This window comes from Somniosus microcephalus, chromosome 33 (assembly GCF_052327205.1).
Source record: "Somniosus microcephalus isolate GS21.2 chromosome 33, FLI_Smic_1.0, whole genome shotgun sequence".
Classification (NCBI taxonomy): Eukaryota; Metazoa; Chordata; class Chondrichthyes; order Squaliformes; family Somniosidae; genus Somniosus; species Somniosus microcephalus.
Genome location: NC_141019.1, coordinates 7,317,088 through 7,332,921, shown reverse-complemented (window position 1 = coordinate 7,332,921; position 15,834 = coordinate 7,317,088). Strand labels below are relative to the sequence as shown.

General features: G+C 55.0%; 1 protein-coding gene across 2 annotated transcripts in view; it reads right to left on the bottom strand.

The window, feature by feature from the left end:
- dgkaa (diacylglycerol kinase, alpha a) overlaps positions 1-15,834 on the bottom strand; it is a 432,553-nt gene that overhangs the window by 297,269 nt on the left and 119,450 nt on the right. For both annotated transcript variants that reach the window (XM_085972643.1, XM_085972644.1), the window contains exon 5: positions 1,162-1,275. In XM_085972643.1, the coding sequence (XP_085828769.1) occupies positions 1,162-1,275 (114 nt within the window). The remainder of the gene's footprint in view (positions 1-1,161; positions 1,276-15,834) is intronic.

Here is a 15,834-nt window from a genome sequence, read left to right as displayed (position 1 = left end):
CTTTCTTCATAAGACAACCCCTTCATCTCAGGAATCAACCTCGTGAACCTTCTCTGAACTGCCTCCAATGCAAGTATATCCTTCCTTAAATAAGGAGATCAAAACTGTACGCAGTACTCCAGGTGTGGTCTCACCAACGCCCCGTACAGTTGTAACAGGACTTCCCTACTTTTATACTCCAGTCCCTTTGCAATAAAGGCCAACATTCCATTTGCCTTCCTAATTACTTGCTGTACCTGCATGCTAACTTTTTGTGATTCATGTACAAGGACCCCCAGATCTCTCTGTACCTCAGCATTTTGTAATCTCTCCCCATTTGAATAATAATTTGCTTTTTTATTTTTCCTACCGAAGTGGATCACCTCGCATTTTCCCACATTATACTCCATCTGCCAAATTTTTGCCCACTCATTCCCTCCTTCTCTCCAGAGAAGGATAACTAACAGACGATGTCCTTCACACCGACAACTCTGGCACAGAAACAACCTTTTCTCCCCTTTATCCTGCAATCAAACACCTTTTAAATCCCGCAGTGTGACCCTTCGACCTGGGCCTTGGTCTCTGAACAACAGAAAATCAGCCACTAGAAGCTATAGGCTTCCCGCACAAACCCTTCTGGTGGTGGGTAACTTCATTATATTTTTTAATTAATTCTGGGAATGTGGGTGGGTGTCGCTGGCGAGGCCGGCATTGATTGCCCATTTCTAATTGCCCTTGAGAAGGTGGTGGTGAGCCGCATTCTTCAACTGCTACAGCAGTTTGATCTGACTGAGTGTTTGATCAGGTCACTTCAGAGGGACTGGAGTCAAGTGGAAGCCAGCCCGGATAAGGACAGCAGGTTTCCTTCCCTGAAGGACATTAGAGAACCAGTTGGGTTTCTACGACAATCCGACAACTTCGTGGTCACTTTTGTTGTTACCAGATTTTTTAAAAATTTCCAAATGATTTATCAACTGAATTCAAATTCTCAAACTGCTACGATGGGATTAAATTCAGGTTCTCTGGATTACTAGTCCAGTAACATAAACAGTGCAGGATAGTGCTTGTGTACAAGTACTTCACCGACCGATTGCCTCCTTACTAAGTATACATGTGCGCTTTTCTGCTCAACTAGTCATTTTCTAAAGTTACAAAACGACTTTGTTTCATTACTGAACTCACATTTGAGTTTATCTTCAGGCTGACCGCCCTCCAGGAAGGATAAATAACAGGCAATATCCTTCACACAGACCATCTCTGCCACAGTTGGATCATTGGTTTTGGAGCTGGGTGTGTCTACAGAAAGAGCAAAAGGTGTCATTAGTAAAAGGTCACATCACAAGTGACAGGAGAAAGGAAAAGTTCCAAAAAGGGGAAGTGATCATTCTAAGAGTCAGAAGGTGAGATTGAGAATTTGAGCAGTGTGAGGGAGAGAGAGTTCGGGCAGTGTGTGAGAGAGAGTTCGGGCAGTGAGTGAGAGAGAGTTCGGGCAGTGTGTGAGAGAGAGTTCGGGCAGTGTGTGAGAGAGAGTTCGGGCAGTGTGTGAGAGAGAGTTCGGGCAGTGTGTGAGAGAGAGTTCGGACAGTGTGTGAGAGTTCAGGCAGTGTGTGAGAGAGAGTTCGGGCAGTGTGTGAGAGAGAGTTCGGGCAGTGTGTGAGAGAGAGTTCGGGCAGTGTGTGAGAGAGAGTTGGGGCAGTGTGTGAGAGAGAGTTTGGGCAGTGTGTGAGAGAGAGTTCGGGCAGTGTGTGAGAGAGAGTTCAGGCAGTGTGTGAGAGAGAGTTCGGGCAGTGTGTGAGAGAGAGTTCGGGCAGTGTGTGAGAGAGAGTTCGGGCAGTGTGTGAGAGCGAGTTCGGGCAGTGTGTGAGAGAGAGTTCGGGCAGTGTGTGAGAGAGAGTTCGGGCAGTGTGTGAGAGCGAGTTCGGGCAGTGTGTGAGAGAGAGTTCGGGCAGTGTGTGAGAGAGAGTTCGGGCAGTGTGAGAGAGAGTTCGGGCAGTGTGTGAGAGAGAGTTCGGGCAGTGTGTGAGAGAGAGTTTGGGCAGTGTGTGAGAGAGAGTTCAGGCAGTGTGTGAGAGAGAGTTCGGGCAGTGTGTGAGAGAGTTCGGGCAGTGTGTGAGAGAGAGTTCAGGCAGTGTGTGAGAGAGAGTTCGGGCAGTGTGTGAGAAAGAGTTCGGGCAGTGTGTGAGAGAGAGTTCGGGCAGTGTGTGAGAGAGAGTTCGGGCAGTGTGTGAGAGAGAGTTCGGGCAGTGTGTGAGAGTGAGTTCGGGCAGTGTGTGAGAGAGAGTTCGGGCAGTGTGTGAGAGAGAGTTCGGGCAGTGTGTGAGAGAGAGTTGGGGCAGTGTGTGAGAGAGAGTTCGGGCAGTGTGTGAGAGAGAGTTCGGGCAGTGTGTGAGAGAATTCGGGCAGTGTGTGAGAGAGAGTTCGGGCAGTGTGTGAGAGAGAATTCGGGCAGTGTGTGAGAGAGAGTTCGGGCAGTGTGTGAGAGAGTTCGGGCAGTGTGTGAGAGAGAGTTCGGGCAGTGTGTGAGAGAGAGTTCGGGCAGTGTGTGAGAGAGAGTTCGGGCAGTGTGTGAGAGAGAGTTCGGGCAGTGTGAGAGAGAGAGTTCGGGCAGTGTGTGAGAGAGAGTTCGGGCAGTGTGTGAGAGAGAGTTCGGGCAGTGTGTGAGAGAGAGTTCGGGCAGTGTGTGAGAGAGAGTTCGGGCAGTGTGTGAGAGAGAGTTCGGGCAGTGTGTGAGAGAGAGTTCGGGCAGTGTGTGAGAGAGAGTTTGGGCAGTGTGTGAGAGAAAGTTCTGGCAGTGTGTGAGAGAGAGTTCGGGCAGTGTGTGAGAGAGAGTTCGGGCAGTGTGTGAGAGAGAGTTCGGGCAGTGTGTGAGAGAGAGTTCGGGCAGTGTGTGAGAGAGAGTTCGGGCAGTGTGTGAGAGAGAGTTCGGGCAGTGTGTGAGAAAGAGTTCGGGCAGTGTGTGAGAGAGAGTTCGGGCAGTGTGTGAGAGAGAGTTCGGGCATTGTGTGAGAGAGAGTTCGGGCAGTGTGTGAGAGAGAGTTTGGGCAGTGTGTGAGAGAGAGTTCGGGCAGTGTGTGAGAGAGAGTTGGGGCAGTGTGTGAGAGAGAGTTGGGGCAGTGTGTGAGAGAGAGTTGGGGCAGTGTGTGAGAGAGAGTTCGGCAAGTGTGTGAGAGAGAGTTCGGGCAGTGTGTGAGAGAGAGTTCGGGCAGTGTGTGAGAGAGAGTTCGGGCAGTGTGTGAGAGAGTTCGGGCAGTGTGTGAGAGAGAGTTCGGGCAGTGTGTGAGAGAGAGTTCAGGCAGTGTGTGAGAGAGAGTTCGGGCAGTGTGTGAGAGAGAGTTCGGGCAGTGTGTGAGAGAGAGTTCGGGCAGTGTGTGAGAGAGAGTTCGGGCAGTGTGTGAGAGTGTTCGGGCAGTGTGTGAGAGAGAGTTCGGGCAGTGTGTGAGAGAGAGTTCGGGCAGTGTGTGTGAGAGAGATCGGGCAGTGTGTGAGAGAGAGATCGAGCAGTGTGTGAGAGAGAGTTCGGGCAGTGTGTGAGAGAGAGTTCGGGCAGTGTGTGAGAGAGAGTTCGGGCAGTGTGTGAGAGAGAGTTCGGGCAGTGTGTGAGAGAGAGTTGGGGCAGTGTGTGAGAGAGAGTTCGGGCAGTGTGTGAGAGAGAGTTCGGGCAGTGTGTGAGAGAGAGTTGGGGCAGTGTGTGAGAGAGAGTTCGGGCAGTGTGTGAGAGAGAGTTGGGGCAGTGTGTGAGAGAGAGTTCGGGCAGTGTGTGAGAGAGAGTTCGGGCAGTGTGTGAGAGAGAGTTCGGGCAGTGTGTGAGAGAGAGTTGGGGCAGTGTGTGAGAGAGAGTTCGGGCAGTGTGTGAGAGAGAGTTCGGGCAGTGTGTGAGAGAGAGTTCGGGCAGTGTGTGAGAGAGAGTTCGGGCAGTGTGTGAGAGAGAGTTCGGGCAGTGTGTGAGAGAGAGTTCGGGCAGTGTGTGAGAGAGAGTTCGGGCAGTATGTGAGAGAGAGTTCGGGCAGTGTGTGAGAGAGAGTTCGGGCAGTGTGTGAGAGAGAGTTCGGGCAGTGTGTGAGAGAGAGTTCGGGCAGTGTGAGAGAGAGTTCGGGCAGTGTGTGAGAGAGAGTTCGGGCAGTGTGTGAGAGAGAGTTCGGGCAGTGTGTGAGAGAGAGTTCGGGCAGTGTGTGAGAGAGAGTTCGGGCAGTGTGTGAGAGAGAGTTCGGGCAGTGTGAGAGAGAGAGTTCGGGCAGTGTGTGAGAGTGAGTTCGGGCAGTGTGTGAGAGAGAGTTCGGGCAGTGTGTGAGAGAGAGTTCGGGCAGTGTGTGAGAGAGAGTTCGGGCAGTGTGTGAGAGAGAGTTCGGGCAGTGTGTGAGAGAGAGTTCGGGCAGTGTGTGAGAGAGAGTTCGGGCAGTGTGAGAGAGAGAGTTCGGGCAGTGTGTGAGAGAGAGTTCGGGCAGTGTGTGTGAGAGTGTTCGGGCAGTGTGTGAGAGAGAGTTCGGGCAGTGTGTGAGAGAGAGTTCGGGCAGTGTGAGAGAGAGTTCGGGCAGTGTGTGAGAGAGAGTTCGGGCAGTGTGTGAGAGAGAGTTCGGGCAGTGTGTGAGAGAGAGTTCGGGCAGTGTGTGAGAGAGAGTTCGGGCAGTGTGTGAGAGAGAGTTCGGGCAGTGTGTGAGAGAGAGTTCGGGCAGTGTGTGAGAGAGAGTTCGGGCAGTGTGTGAGAGAGAGTTCGGGCAGTGTGTGAGAGAGAGTTCGGGCAGTGTGTGAGAGAGAGTTCGGGCAGTGTGTGAGAGAGAGTTCGGGCAGTGTGTGTGAGAGAGTTCGGGCAGTGTGTGTGAGAGAGTTCGGGCAGTGTGTGAGAGAGAGTTCGGGCAGAGTGTGAGAGAGAGTTCGGGCAGTGTGTGAGAGAGAGTTCGGGCAGTGTGTGAGAGAGAGTTCGGGCAGTGTGTGAGAGAGAGTTCGGGCAATGTGTGAGAGAGAGTTCGGGCAGTGTGTGAGAGAGAGTTCGGGCAGTGTGTGAGAGAGAGTTCGGGCAGTGTGTGAGAGAGAGTTGGGGCAGTGTGTGAGAGAGAGTTCGGGCAGTGTGTGAGAGAGAGTTGGGGCAGTGTGTGAGAGAGAGTTCGGGCAGTGTGTGTGAGAGAGTTCGGGCAGTGTGTGAGAGAGAGTTCGGGCAGTGTGTGAGAGAGAGTTCGGGCAGTGTGCGAGAGAGAGTTCGGGCTGTGTGCGAGAGAGAGTTCGGGCAGTGTGTGAGAGAGAGTTCGGGCAGTGTGTGAGAGAGAGTTCGGGCAGTGTGTGAGAGAGAGTTTGGGCAGTGTGTGTGAGAGAGTTCGGGCAGTGTGTGAGAGAGAGTTCGGGCAGTGTGTGAGAGAGAGTGCGGGCAGTGTGTGAGAGAGAGTTCAGGCAGTGTGTGAGAGAGAGTTCGGGCAGTGTGTGAGAGAGAGTTCGGGCAGTGTGTGAGAGAGAGTTCGGGCAGTGTGTGAGAGAGAGTTCAGGCAGTGTGTGAGAGAGAGTTCGGGCAGTGTGTGAGAGAGAGTTCGGGCAGTGTGTGAGAGAGTTCGGGCAATGTGTGAGAGAGAGTTCGGGCAGTGTGTGAGAGAGAGTTCGGGCAGTGTGTGAGAGAGTTCGGGCAGTGTGTGAGAGAGAGTTCGGGCAGTGTGTGAGAGAGAGTTCGGGCAGTGTGTGAGAGAGAGTTCGGGCAATGTGTGAGAGAGAGTTCGGGCAGTGTGTGAGAGAGAGTTCGGGCAGTGTGTGAGAGAGAGTTCGGGCAGTGTGTGAGAGAGAGTTCGGGCAGTGTGTGAGAGAGAGTTCGGGCAGTGTGTGTGAGAGAGTTCGGGCAGTGTGAGAGAGAGTTCGGGCAGTGTGAGAGAGAGTTCGGGCAGTGTGAGAGAGAGTTCGGGCAGTGTGTGAGAGAGAGTTCGGGCAGTGTGTGAGAGAGTTCGGGCAGTGTGTGAGGGAGAGTTCGGGCAGTGTGTGAGAGAGAGTTCGGGCAGTGTGTGAGAGAGAGTTCGGGCAGTGTGTGAGAGAGAGTTCGGGCAGTGTGTGAGAGAGAGTTCGGGCAGTGTGTGAGAGAGAGTTCGGGCAGTGTGTGAGAGTGAGTTCGGGCAGTGTGTGAGAGAGAGTTCGGGCAGTGTGGGAGAGAGAGTTCGGGCAGTGTGTGAGAGAGAGATCGGGCAGTGTGTGAGAGAGAGATCGGGCAGTGTGTGAGAGAGAGTTCGGGCAGTGTGTGAGAGAGAGTTCGGGCAGTGTGTGAGAGAGAGTTGGGGCAGTGTGTGAGAGAGAGTTCGGGCAGTGTGAGGGAGAGTTCGGGCAGTGTGTGAGAGAGAGTTCGGGCAGTGTGTGAGAGAGTTCGGCAGTGTGTGAGAGAGAGTTCGGGCAGTGTGTGAGAGAGAGTTCGGGCAGTGTGTGAGAGAGAGTTCGGGCAGTGTGGGAGAGAGAGTTCGGGCAGAGTGTGAGGGAGAGTTCGGGCAGTGTGTGAGAGAGAGTTCGGGCAGTGTGTGAGAGAGAGTTCGGGCAGTGTGTGAGAGAGAGTTCGGGCAATGTGTGAGAGAGAGTTCGGGCAGTGTGTGAGAGAGAGTTCGGGCAGTGTGTGAGAGAGAGTTCGGGCAGTGTGTGAGAGAGAGTTCGGGCAGTGTGTGAGAGAGAGTTCGGGCAGTGTGTGAGAGAGAGTTCGGGCAGTGTGTGAGAGAGAGTTCGGGCAGTGTGTGAGAGAGAGTTCGGGCAGTGAGTGAGAGAGAGTTCGGGCAGTGTGTGAGAGAGAGTTCGGGCAATGTGTGAGAGAGAGTTCGGGCAGTGTGTGAGAGAGAGTTCGGGCAGTGTGTGAGAGAGAGTTCGGGCAATGTGTGAGAGAGAGTTCGGGCAGTGTGTGTGAGAGTTCGGGCAGTGTGTGAGAGAGAGTTCGGGCAGTGTGTGAGAGAGAGTTCGGGCAGTGTGTGAGAGAGAGTTCGGGCAGTGTGTGAGAGAGAGATCGAGCAGTGTGTGAGAGAGAGTTCGGGCAGTGTGTGAGAGAGAGTTCGGGCAGTGTGTGAGAGAGAGTTCGGGCAGTGTGTGTGAGAGAGATCGAGCAGTGTGTGAGAGAGAGATCGGGCAGTGTGTCAGAGAGAGTTCGGGCAGTGTGTGAGAGAGAGTTCGGGCAGTGTGTGAGAGAGAGATCGAGCAGTGTGTGAGAGAGAGTTCGGGCAGTGGGTGTGAGAGAGATCGGGCAGTGTGTGAGAGAGAGTTCGGGCAGTGTGTGAGAGAGTTCGGGCAGTGTGTGAGAGAGAGTTCGGGCAGTGTGTGAGAGAGAGTTCGGGCAGTGTGTGAGAGAGATCGGGCAGTGTGTGAGAGAGAGTTCGGGCCGTGTGTGAGAGAGAGTTCGGGCAGTGTGTGAGAGAGAGTTCGGGCAGTGTGTGAGAGAGAGTTCGGGCAGTGTGTGAGAGAGAGTTCGGGCAGTGTGTGAGAGAGAGTTCGGGCAGTGTGTGAGAGAGAGTTCGGGCAGTGTGTGAGAGAGAGTTCGGGCAGTGTGTGAGAGAGAGTTCGGGCAGTGTGTGAGAGAGTGTTCGGGCAGTGTGTGAGAGAGAGTTCGGGCAGTGTGTGAGAGAGAGTTCGGGCAGTGTGTGAGAGAGAGTTCGGGTAGTGTGTGAGAGAGAGTTGGGGCAGTGTGTGAGAGAGAGTTCGGGCAGTGTGTGAGAGAGAGTTCGGGCATTGTGTGAGAGAGAGTTCGGGCAGTGTGTGAGAGAGAGTTTGGGCAGTGTGTGAGAGAGAGTTCGGGCAGTGTGTGAGAGAGAGTTGGGGCAGTGTGTGAGAGAGAGTTGGGGCAGTGTGTGAGAGAGAGTTGGGGCAGTGTGTGAGAGAGAGTTCGGCAAGTGTGTGAGAGAGAGTTCGGGCAGTGTGTGAGAGAGAGTTCGGGCAGTGTGTGAGAGAGAGTTCGGGCAGTGTGTGAGAGAGTTCGGGCAGTGTGTGAGAGAGAGTTCGGGCAGTGTGTGAGAGAGAGTTCAGGCAGTGTGTGAGAGAGAGTTCGGGCAGTGTGTGAGAGAGAGTTCGGGCAGTGTGTGAGAGAGAGTTCGGGCAGTGTGTGAGAGAGAGTTCGGGCAGTGTGTGAGAGTGTTCGGGCAGTGTGTGAGAGAGAGTTCGGGCAGAGTGTGAGAGAGAGTTCAGGCAGTGTGTGAGAGAGAGTTCGGGCAGTGTGTGAGAGAGAGTTCGGGCAGTGTGTGAGAGAGAGTTCGGGCAGTATGTGAGAGAGAGTTCGGGCAGTGTGTGAGAGAGAGTTCGGGCAGTGTGTGAGAGAGAGTTCGGGCAGTGTGTGTGAGAGAGATCGGGCAGTGTGTGAGAGAGAGATCGAGCAGTGTGTGAGAGAGAGTTCGGGCCGTGTGTGAGAGAGAGTTCGGGCAGTGTGTGAGAGAGAGTTCGGGCAGTGTGTGAGAGAGAGTTCGGGCAGTGTTTGAGAGACTCTTCGGGCAGTGTGTGAGAGAGTGTTCGGGCAGTGTGTGAGAGAGAGTTCGGGCAGTGTGTGAGAGAGAGTTCGGGCAGTGTGTGAGAGAGAGTTCGGGCAGTGTGTGAGAGAGAGTTCGGGCAGTGTGTGAGAGAGAGTTCGGGCAGTGTGTGAGAGAGAGTTCGGGCAGTGTGTGAGAGAGAGTTCGGGCAGTGTGTGAGAGAGAGTTGGGGCAGTGTGTGAGAGAGAGTTGGGGCAGTGTGTGAGTGAGAGTTCGGGCAGTGTGTGAGGGAGAGTTCGGGCAGTGTGTGAGAGAGATTTCGGGCAGTGTGTGAGAGAGAGTTCGGGCAGTGTGTGAGAGAGAGTTCGGGCAGTGTGTGAGAGAGAGTTCGGGCAGTGTGTGAGAGAGAGTTCGGGCAGTGTGTGAGAGAGTTCGGGCAGTGTGTGAGAGAGAGTTCGGGCAGTGTGTCTGAGAGAGTTCGGGCAGTGTGTGAGAGAGAGTTCGGGCAGTGTGTCTGAGAGAGTTCGGGCAGTGTGTGAGAGAGAGTTCGGGCAGTGTGTGAGAGAGTTTGGGCAGTGTGTGAGAGAGAGTTCGGGCAGTGTGTGAGAGAGAGTTCGGGCAGTGTGTGAGAGAGAGTCCGGGCAGTGTGTGAGAGAGAGTTCGGGCAGTGTGTGAGAGAGAGTTCGGGCAGTGTGTGAGAGAGAGTTCGGGCAGTGTGTGAGAGAGAGTTCGGGCATTGTGTGAGAGAGAGTTCGGGCAGTGTGTGAGAGAGAGTTTGGGCAGTGTGTGAGAGAGAGTTCGGGCAGTGTGTGAGAGAGAGTTCGGGCAGTGTGTGAGAGAGAGTTGGGGCAGTGTGTGAGAGAGAGTTGGGGCAGTGTGTGAGAGAGAGTTCGGCAAGTGTGTGAGAGAGAGTTCGGGCAGTGTGTGAGAGAGTGTTCGGGCAGTGTGTGAGAGAGAGTTCGGGCAGTGTGTGAGAGAGTTCGGGCAGTGTGTGAGAGAGAGTTCGGGCAGTGTGTGAGAGAGAGTTCAGGCAGTGTGTGAGAGAGAGTTCGGGCAGTGTGTGAGAGAGAGTTCGGGCAGTGTGTGAGAGAGAGTTCGGGCAGTGTGTGAGAGAGAGTTCGGGCAGTGTGTGAGAGTGTTCGGCAGTGTGTGAGAGAGAGTTCGGGCATAGTGTGAGAGAGAGTTCGGGCAGTGTGTGAGAGAGAGTTCGGGCAGTGTGTGAGAGAGAGTTCGGGCAGTGTGTGAGAGAGTTCGGGCAGTGTGTGAGAGAGAGTTCGGGCAGTGTGTGAGAGAGAGTTCAGGCAGTGTGTGAGAGAGAGTTCGGGCAGTGTGTGTGAGAGAGAGTTCGGGCAGTGTGTGAGAGAGAGTTCGGGCAGTGTGTGAGAGAGAGTTCGGGCAGTGTGTGAGAGTGTTCGGGCAGTGTGTGAGAGAGAGTTCGGGCAGAGTGTGAGAGAGAGTTCAGGCAGTGTGTGAGAGAGAGTTCGGGCAGTGTGTGAGAGAGAGTTCGGGCAGTGTGTGAGAGAGAGTTCGGGCAGTATGTGAGAGAGAGTTCGGGCAGTGTGTGAGAGAGAGTTCGGGCAGTGTGTGAGAGAGAGTTCGGGCAGTGTGTGTGAGAGAGATCGGGCAGTGTGTGAGAGAGAGATCGAGCAGTGTGTGAGAGAGAGTTCGGGCCGTGTGTGAGAGAGAGTTCGGGCAGTGTGTGAGAGAGAGTTCGGGCAGTGTGTGAGAGAGAGTTCGGGCAGTGTGTGAGAGACTCTTCGGGCAGTGTGTGAGAGAGTGTTCGGGCAGTGTGTGAGAGAGAGTTCGGGCAGTGTGTGAGAGAGAGTTCGGGCAGTGTGTGAGAGAGAGTTCGGGCAGTGTGTGAGAGAGAGTTCGGGCAGTGTGTGAGAGAGAGTTCGGGCAGTGTGTGAGAGAGAGTTCGGGCAGTGTGTGAGAGAGAGTTCGGGCAGTGTGTGAGAGAGAGTTGGGGCAGTGTGTGAGAGAGAGTTGGGGCAGTGTGTGAGTGAGAGTTCGGGCAGTGTGTGAGGGAGAGTTCGGGCAGTGTGTGAGAGAGATTTCGGGCAGTGTGTGAGAGAGAGTTCGGGCAGTGTGTGAGAGAGAGTTCGGGCAGTGTGTGAGAGAGAGTTCGGGCAGTGTGTGAGAGAGAGTTCGGGCAGTGTGTGAGAGAGAGTTCGGGCAGTGTGTGAGAGAGTTCGGGCAGTGTGTGAGAGAGAGTTCGGGCAGTGTGTCTGAGAGAGTTCGGGCAGTGTGTGAGAGAGAGTTCGGGCAGTGTGTCTGAGAGAGTTCGGGCAGTGTGTGAGAGAGAGTTCGGGCAGTGTGTGAGAGAGTTTGGGCAGTGTGTGAGAGAGAGTTCGGGCAGTGTGTGAGAGAGAGTTCGGGCAGTGTGTGAGAGAGAGTTCGGGCAGTGTGTGAGAGAGAGTTCGGGCAGTGTGTGAGAGAGAGTTCGGGCAGTGTGTGAGAGAGAGTTCGGGCAGTGTGTGAGAGAGAGTTCGGGCATTGTGTGAGAGAGAGTTCGGGCAGTGTGTGAGAGAGAGTTTGGGCAGTGTGTGAGAGAGAGTTCGGGCAGTGTGTGAGAGAGAGTTCGGGCAGTGTGTGAGAGAGAGTTGGGGCAGTGTGTGAGAGAGAGTTGGGGCAGTGTGTGAGAGAGAGTTCGGCAAGTGTGTGAGAGAGAGTTCGGGCAGTGTGTGAGAGAGAGTTCGGGCAGTGTGTGAGAGAGAGTTCGGGCAGTGTGTGAGAGAGTTCGGGCAGTGTGTGAGAGAGAGTTCGGGCAGTGTGTGAGAGAGAGTTCAGGCAGTGTGTGAGAGAGAGTTCGGGCAGTGTGTGAGAGAGAGTTCGGGCAGTGTGTGAGAGAGAGTTCGGGCAGTGTGTGAGAGAGAGTTCGGGCAGTGTGTGAGAGTGTTCGGGCAGTGTGTGAGAGAGAGTTCGGGCATAGTGTGAGAGAGAGTTCGGGCAGTGTGTGAGAGAGAGTTCGGGCAGTGTGTGAGAGAGAGTTCGGGCAGTGTGTGAGAGAGAGATCGGGCAGTGTGTGAGAGAGAGTTCCGGCAGTGTGTGAGAGAGTTCGGGCAGTGTATGAGAGAGAGTTCGGGCAGTGTGTGAGAGAGAGTTCGGGCAGTGTGTGAGAGAGAGTTCGGGCAGTGTGTGAGAGAGAGTTCGGGCAGTGTGTGAGAGAGAGTTCGGGCAGTGTGTGAGAGAGAGTTCAGGCAGTGTGTGAGAGAGAGTTCGGGCAGTGTGTGAGAGAGAGTTCGGGCAGTGTGTGAGAGAGCGTTCGGGCAGTGTGTGGGAGAGAGTTCGGGCAGTGTGTGAGAGAGAGTTCGGGCAGTGTGTGAGAGAGAGTTCGGGCAGTGTGTGAGAGAGAGTTCGGGCAGTGTGTGAGAGAGAGTTCGGGCAGTGTGTGAGAGAGAGTTCGGGCAGTGTGTGAGAGAGAGTTCGGGCAGTGTGTGAGAGAGAGTTCGGGCAGTGTGTGAGAGAGAGTTCGGGCGGGGGAGGTTGGGCAGTGTGAGAGAGAGTTCGGGCAGTGTGTGAGAGAGAGTTCGGGCAGTGTGTGAGAGAGAGTTCGGGCAGTGTGTGAGAGAGAGTTCGGGCCGTGTGTGAGAGAGAGTTCGGGCAGTGTGTGAGAGAGAGTTCGGGCAGTGTGTAAGAGAGAGTTCGGGCAGTGTGTGAGAGTGTTCGGGCAGTGTGTGAGAGAGAGTTCAGGCAGTGTGTGAGAGAGAGTTCGGGCAGTGTGTGAGAGAGAGTTCGGGCAGTGTGTGAGAGAGAGTTCGGGCAGTGTGTGAGAGAGAGTTCGGGCAGTGTGTGAGGGAGAGTTCGGGCAGTGTGTGAGAGAGAGTTCGGGCAGTGTGTGAGAGAGAGTTCGGGCAGTGTATGAGAGAGAGTTCGGGCAGTGTGTGAGAGAGAGTTCGGGCAGTGTGTGAGAAAGAGTTCGGGCAGTGTGTGAGAGAGAGTTCGGGCAGTGTGTGAGAGAGAGTTCGGGCAGTGTGTGAGAGAGAGTTCGGGCAGTGTGTGAGAGAGAGTTCGGGCAGTGTGTGAGAGAGAGTTCGGGCAGTGTGTGAGAGAGAGTTCGGGCAGTGTGTGAGAGAGAGTTCGGGCAGTGTGTGAGAGAGAGTTGGGGCAGTGTGTGAGAGAGAGTTCGGGCAGTGTGTGAGAGAGAGTTCGGGCAGTGTGTGAGAGAATTCGGGCAGTGTGTGAGAGAGAGTTCGGGCAGTGTGTGAGAGAGAGTTCGGGCAGTGTGTGAGAGAGAGTTCGGGCAGTGTGTGAGAGAGTTCGGGCAGTGTGTGAGAGAGAGTTCGGGCAGTGTGTGAGAGAGAGTTCGGGCAGTGTGTGAGAGAGAGTTCGGGCAGTGTGTGAGAGAGAGTTCGGGCAGTGTGAGAGAGAGAGTTCGGGCAGTGTGTGAGAGAGAGTTCGGGCAGTGTGTGAGAGAGACGTCGGGCAGTGTGTGAGAGAGAGTTCGGGCAGTGTGTGAGAGAGAGTTCGGGCAGTGTGTGAGAGAGAGTTCGGGCAGTGTGTGAGAGAGAGTTCGGGCAGTGTGTGAGAGAGAGTTTGGGCAGTGTGTGAGAGAAAGTTCTGGCAGTGTGTGAGAGAGAGTTCGGGCAGTGTGTGAGAGAGAGTTCGGGCAGTATGTGAGAGAGAGTTCGGGCAGTGTGTGAGAGAGAGTTCGGGCAGTGTGTGAGAGAGAGTTCGGGCAGTGTGTGAGAGAGAGTTCGGGCAGTGTGTGAGAGTGTTCGGGCAGTGTGTGAGAGAGAGTTCGGGCAGTGTGTGAGAGAGAGTTCGGGCAGTGTGTGAGAGAGAGTTCGGGCAGTGTGCGAGAGAGAGTTCGGGCTGTGTGCGAGAGAGAGTTCGGGCAGTGTGTGAGAGAGAGTTCGGGCAGTGTGTGAGAGAGAGTTCGGGCAGTGTGTGAGAGAGTTCGGGCAATGTGTGAGAGAGAGTTCGGGCAGTGTGTGAGAGAGAGTTCGGGCAGTGTGTGAGAGAGAGTTCGGGCAGTGTGTGAGAGAGAGTTCGGGCAGTGTGTGAGAGAGAGTTCGGGCAGTGTGTGAGAGAGAGTTCGGGCAGTGTGTGAGAGAGAGATCGAGCAGTGTGTGAGAGAGAGTTCGGGCAGTGGGTGTGAGAGAGATCGGGCAGTGTGTGAGAGAGAGATCGAGCAGTGTGTGAGAGAGAGTTCGGGCCGTGTGTGAGAGAGAGTTCGGGCAGTGTGTGAGAGAGAGTTCGGGCAGTGTGTGAGAGAGAGTTCGGGCAGTGTGTGAGAGAGAGTTCGGGCAGTGTGTGAGAGAGAGTTCGGGCAGTGTGTGAGAGAGTGTTCGGGCAGTGTGTGAGAGAGAGTTCGGGCAGTGTGTGAGAGAGAGTTCGGGCAGTGTGTGAGAGAGAGTTCGGGTAGTGTGTGAGAGAGAGTTGGGGCAGTGTGTGAGAGAGAGTTGGGGCAGTGTGTGAGAGAGAGTTCGGGCAGTGTGTGAGAGAGAGTTCGGGCAGTGTGTGAGAGAGAGTTCGGGCAGTGTGTGAGAGAGAGTTCGGGCAGTGTGTGAGAGAGAGTTCGGGCAGTGTGTGAGAGAGAGTTCGGGCAGTGTGTGAGAGAGAGTTCGGGCAGTGAGTGAGAGAGAGTTCGGGCAGTGTGTGAGAGAGAGTTCGGGCAGTGTGTGAGAGAGTTCAGGCAGTGTGTGAGAGAGAGTTCGGGCAGTGTGTGAGAGAGAGTTCGGGCAGTGTGTGAGAGAGAGTTCGGGCAGTGTGTGAGAGAGAGTTCGGGCAGTGTGTGAGAAAGAGTTCGGGCAGTGTGTGAGAGAGAGTTCGGGCAGTGTGTGAGAGAGAGTTCGGGCATTGTGTGAGAGAGAGTTCGGGCAGTGTGTGAGAGAGAGTTTGGGCAGTGTGTGAGAGAGAGTTCGGGCAGTGTGTGAGAGAGAGTTGGGGCAGTGTGTGAGAGAGAGTTGGGGCAGTGTGTGAGAGAGAGTTGGGGCAGTGTGTGAGAGAGAGTTCGGCAAGTGTGTGAGAGAGAGTTCGGGCAGTGTGTGAGAGAGAGTTCGGGCAGTGTGTGAGAGAGAGTTCGGGCAGTGTGTGAGAGAGTTCGGGCAGTGTGTGAGAGAGAGTTCGGGCAGTGTGTGAGAGAGAGTTCAGGCAGTGTGTGAGAGAGAGTTCGGGCAGTGTGTGAGAGAGAGTTCGGGCAGTGTGTGAGAGAGAGTTCGGGCAGTGTGTGAGAGAGAGTTCGGGCAGTGTGTGAGAGTGTTCGGGCAGTGTGTGAGAGAGAGTTCGGGCAGAGTGTGAGAGAGAGTTCAGGCAGTGTGTGAGAGAGAGTTCGGGCAGTGTGTGAGAGAGAGTTCGGGCAGTGTGTGAGAGAGAGTTCGGGCAGTGTGTGAGAGAGAGTTCGGGCAGTGTGTGAGAGAGAGTTCGGGCAGTGTGTGAGAGAGAGTTCGGGCAGTGTGTGTGAGAGAGATCGGGCAGTGTGTGAGAGAGAGATCGAGCAGTGTGTGAGAGAGAGTTCGGGCCGTGTGTGAGAGAGAGTTCGGGCAGTGTGTGAGAGAGAGTTCGGCAGTGTGTGAGAGAGAGTTCGGGCAGTGTGTGAGAGACTCTTCGGGCAGTGTGTGAGAGAGTGTTCGGGCAGTGTGTGAGAGAGAGTTCGGGCAGTGTGTGAGAGAGAGTTCGGGCAGTGTGTGAGAGAGAGTTCGGGCAGTGTGTGAGAGAGAGTTCGGGCAGTGTGTGAGAGAGAGTTCGGGCAGTGTGTGAGAGAGAGTTCGGGCAGTGTGTGAGAGAGAGTTCGGGCAGTGTGTGAGAGAGAGTTGGGCAGTGTGTGAGAGAGAGTTCGGGCAGTGTGTGAGAGAGAGTTCGGGCAGTGTGTGAGAGAGAGTTCGGGCAGTGTGTGAGAGAGATTTCGGGCAGTGTGTGAGAGAGAGTTCGGGCAGTGTGTGAGAGAGAGTTCGGGCAGTGTGTGAGAGAGAGTTCGGGCAGTGTGTGAGAGAGAGTTCGGGCAGTGTGTGAGAGAGAGTTCGGGCAGTGTGTGAGAGAGTTCGGGCAGTGTGTGAGAGAGAGTTCGGGCAGTGTGTGAGAGAGTTCGGGCAGTGTGTGAGAGAGAGTTCGGGCAGTGTGTGAGAGAGTTCGGGCAGTGTGTGAGAGAGAGTTCGGGCAGTGTGTGAGAGAGTTTGGCAGTGTGTGAGAGAGAGTTCGGGCAGTGTGTGAGAGAGAGTTCGGGCAGTGTGTGAGAGAGAGTTCGGGCAGTGTGTGAGAGAGAGTTCGGGCAGTGTGTGAGAGAGAGTTCGGGCAGTGTGTGAGAGAGAGTTCGGGCAGTGTGTGAGAGAGAGTTCGGGCATTGTGTGAGAGAGAGTTCGGGCAGTGTGTGAGAGAGAGTTCGGGCAGTGTGTGAGAGAGAGTTCGGGCAGTGTGTGAGAGAGAGTTCGGGCAGTGTGTGAGAGAGAGTTGGGGCAGTGTGTGAGAGAGAGTTGGGGCAGTGTGTGAGAGAGAGTTCGGCAAGTGTGTGAGAGAGAGTTCGGGCAGT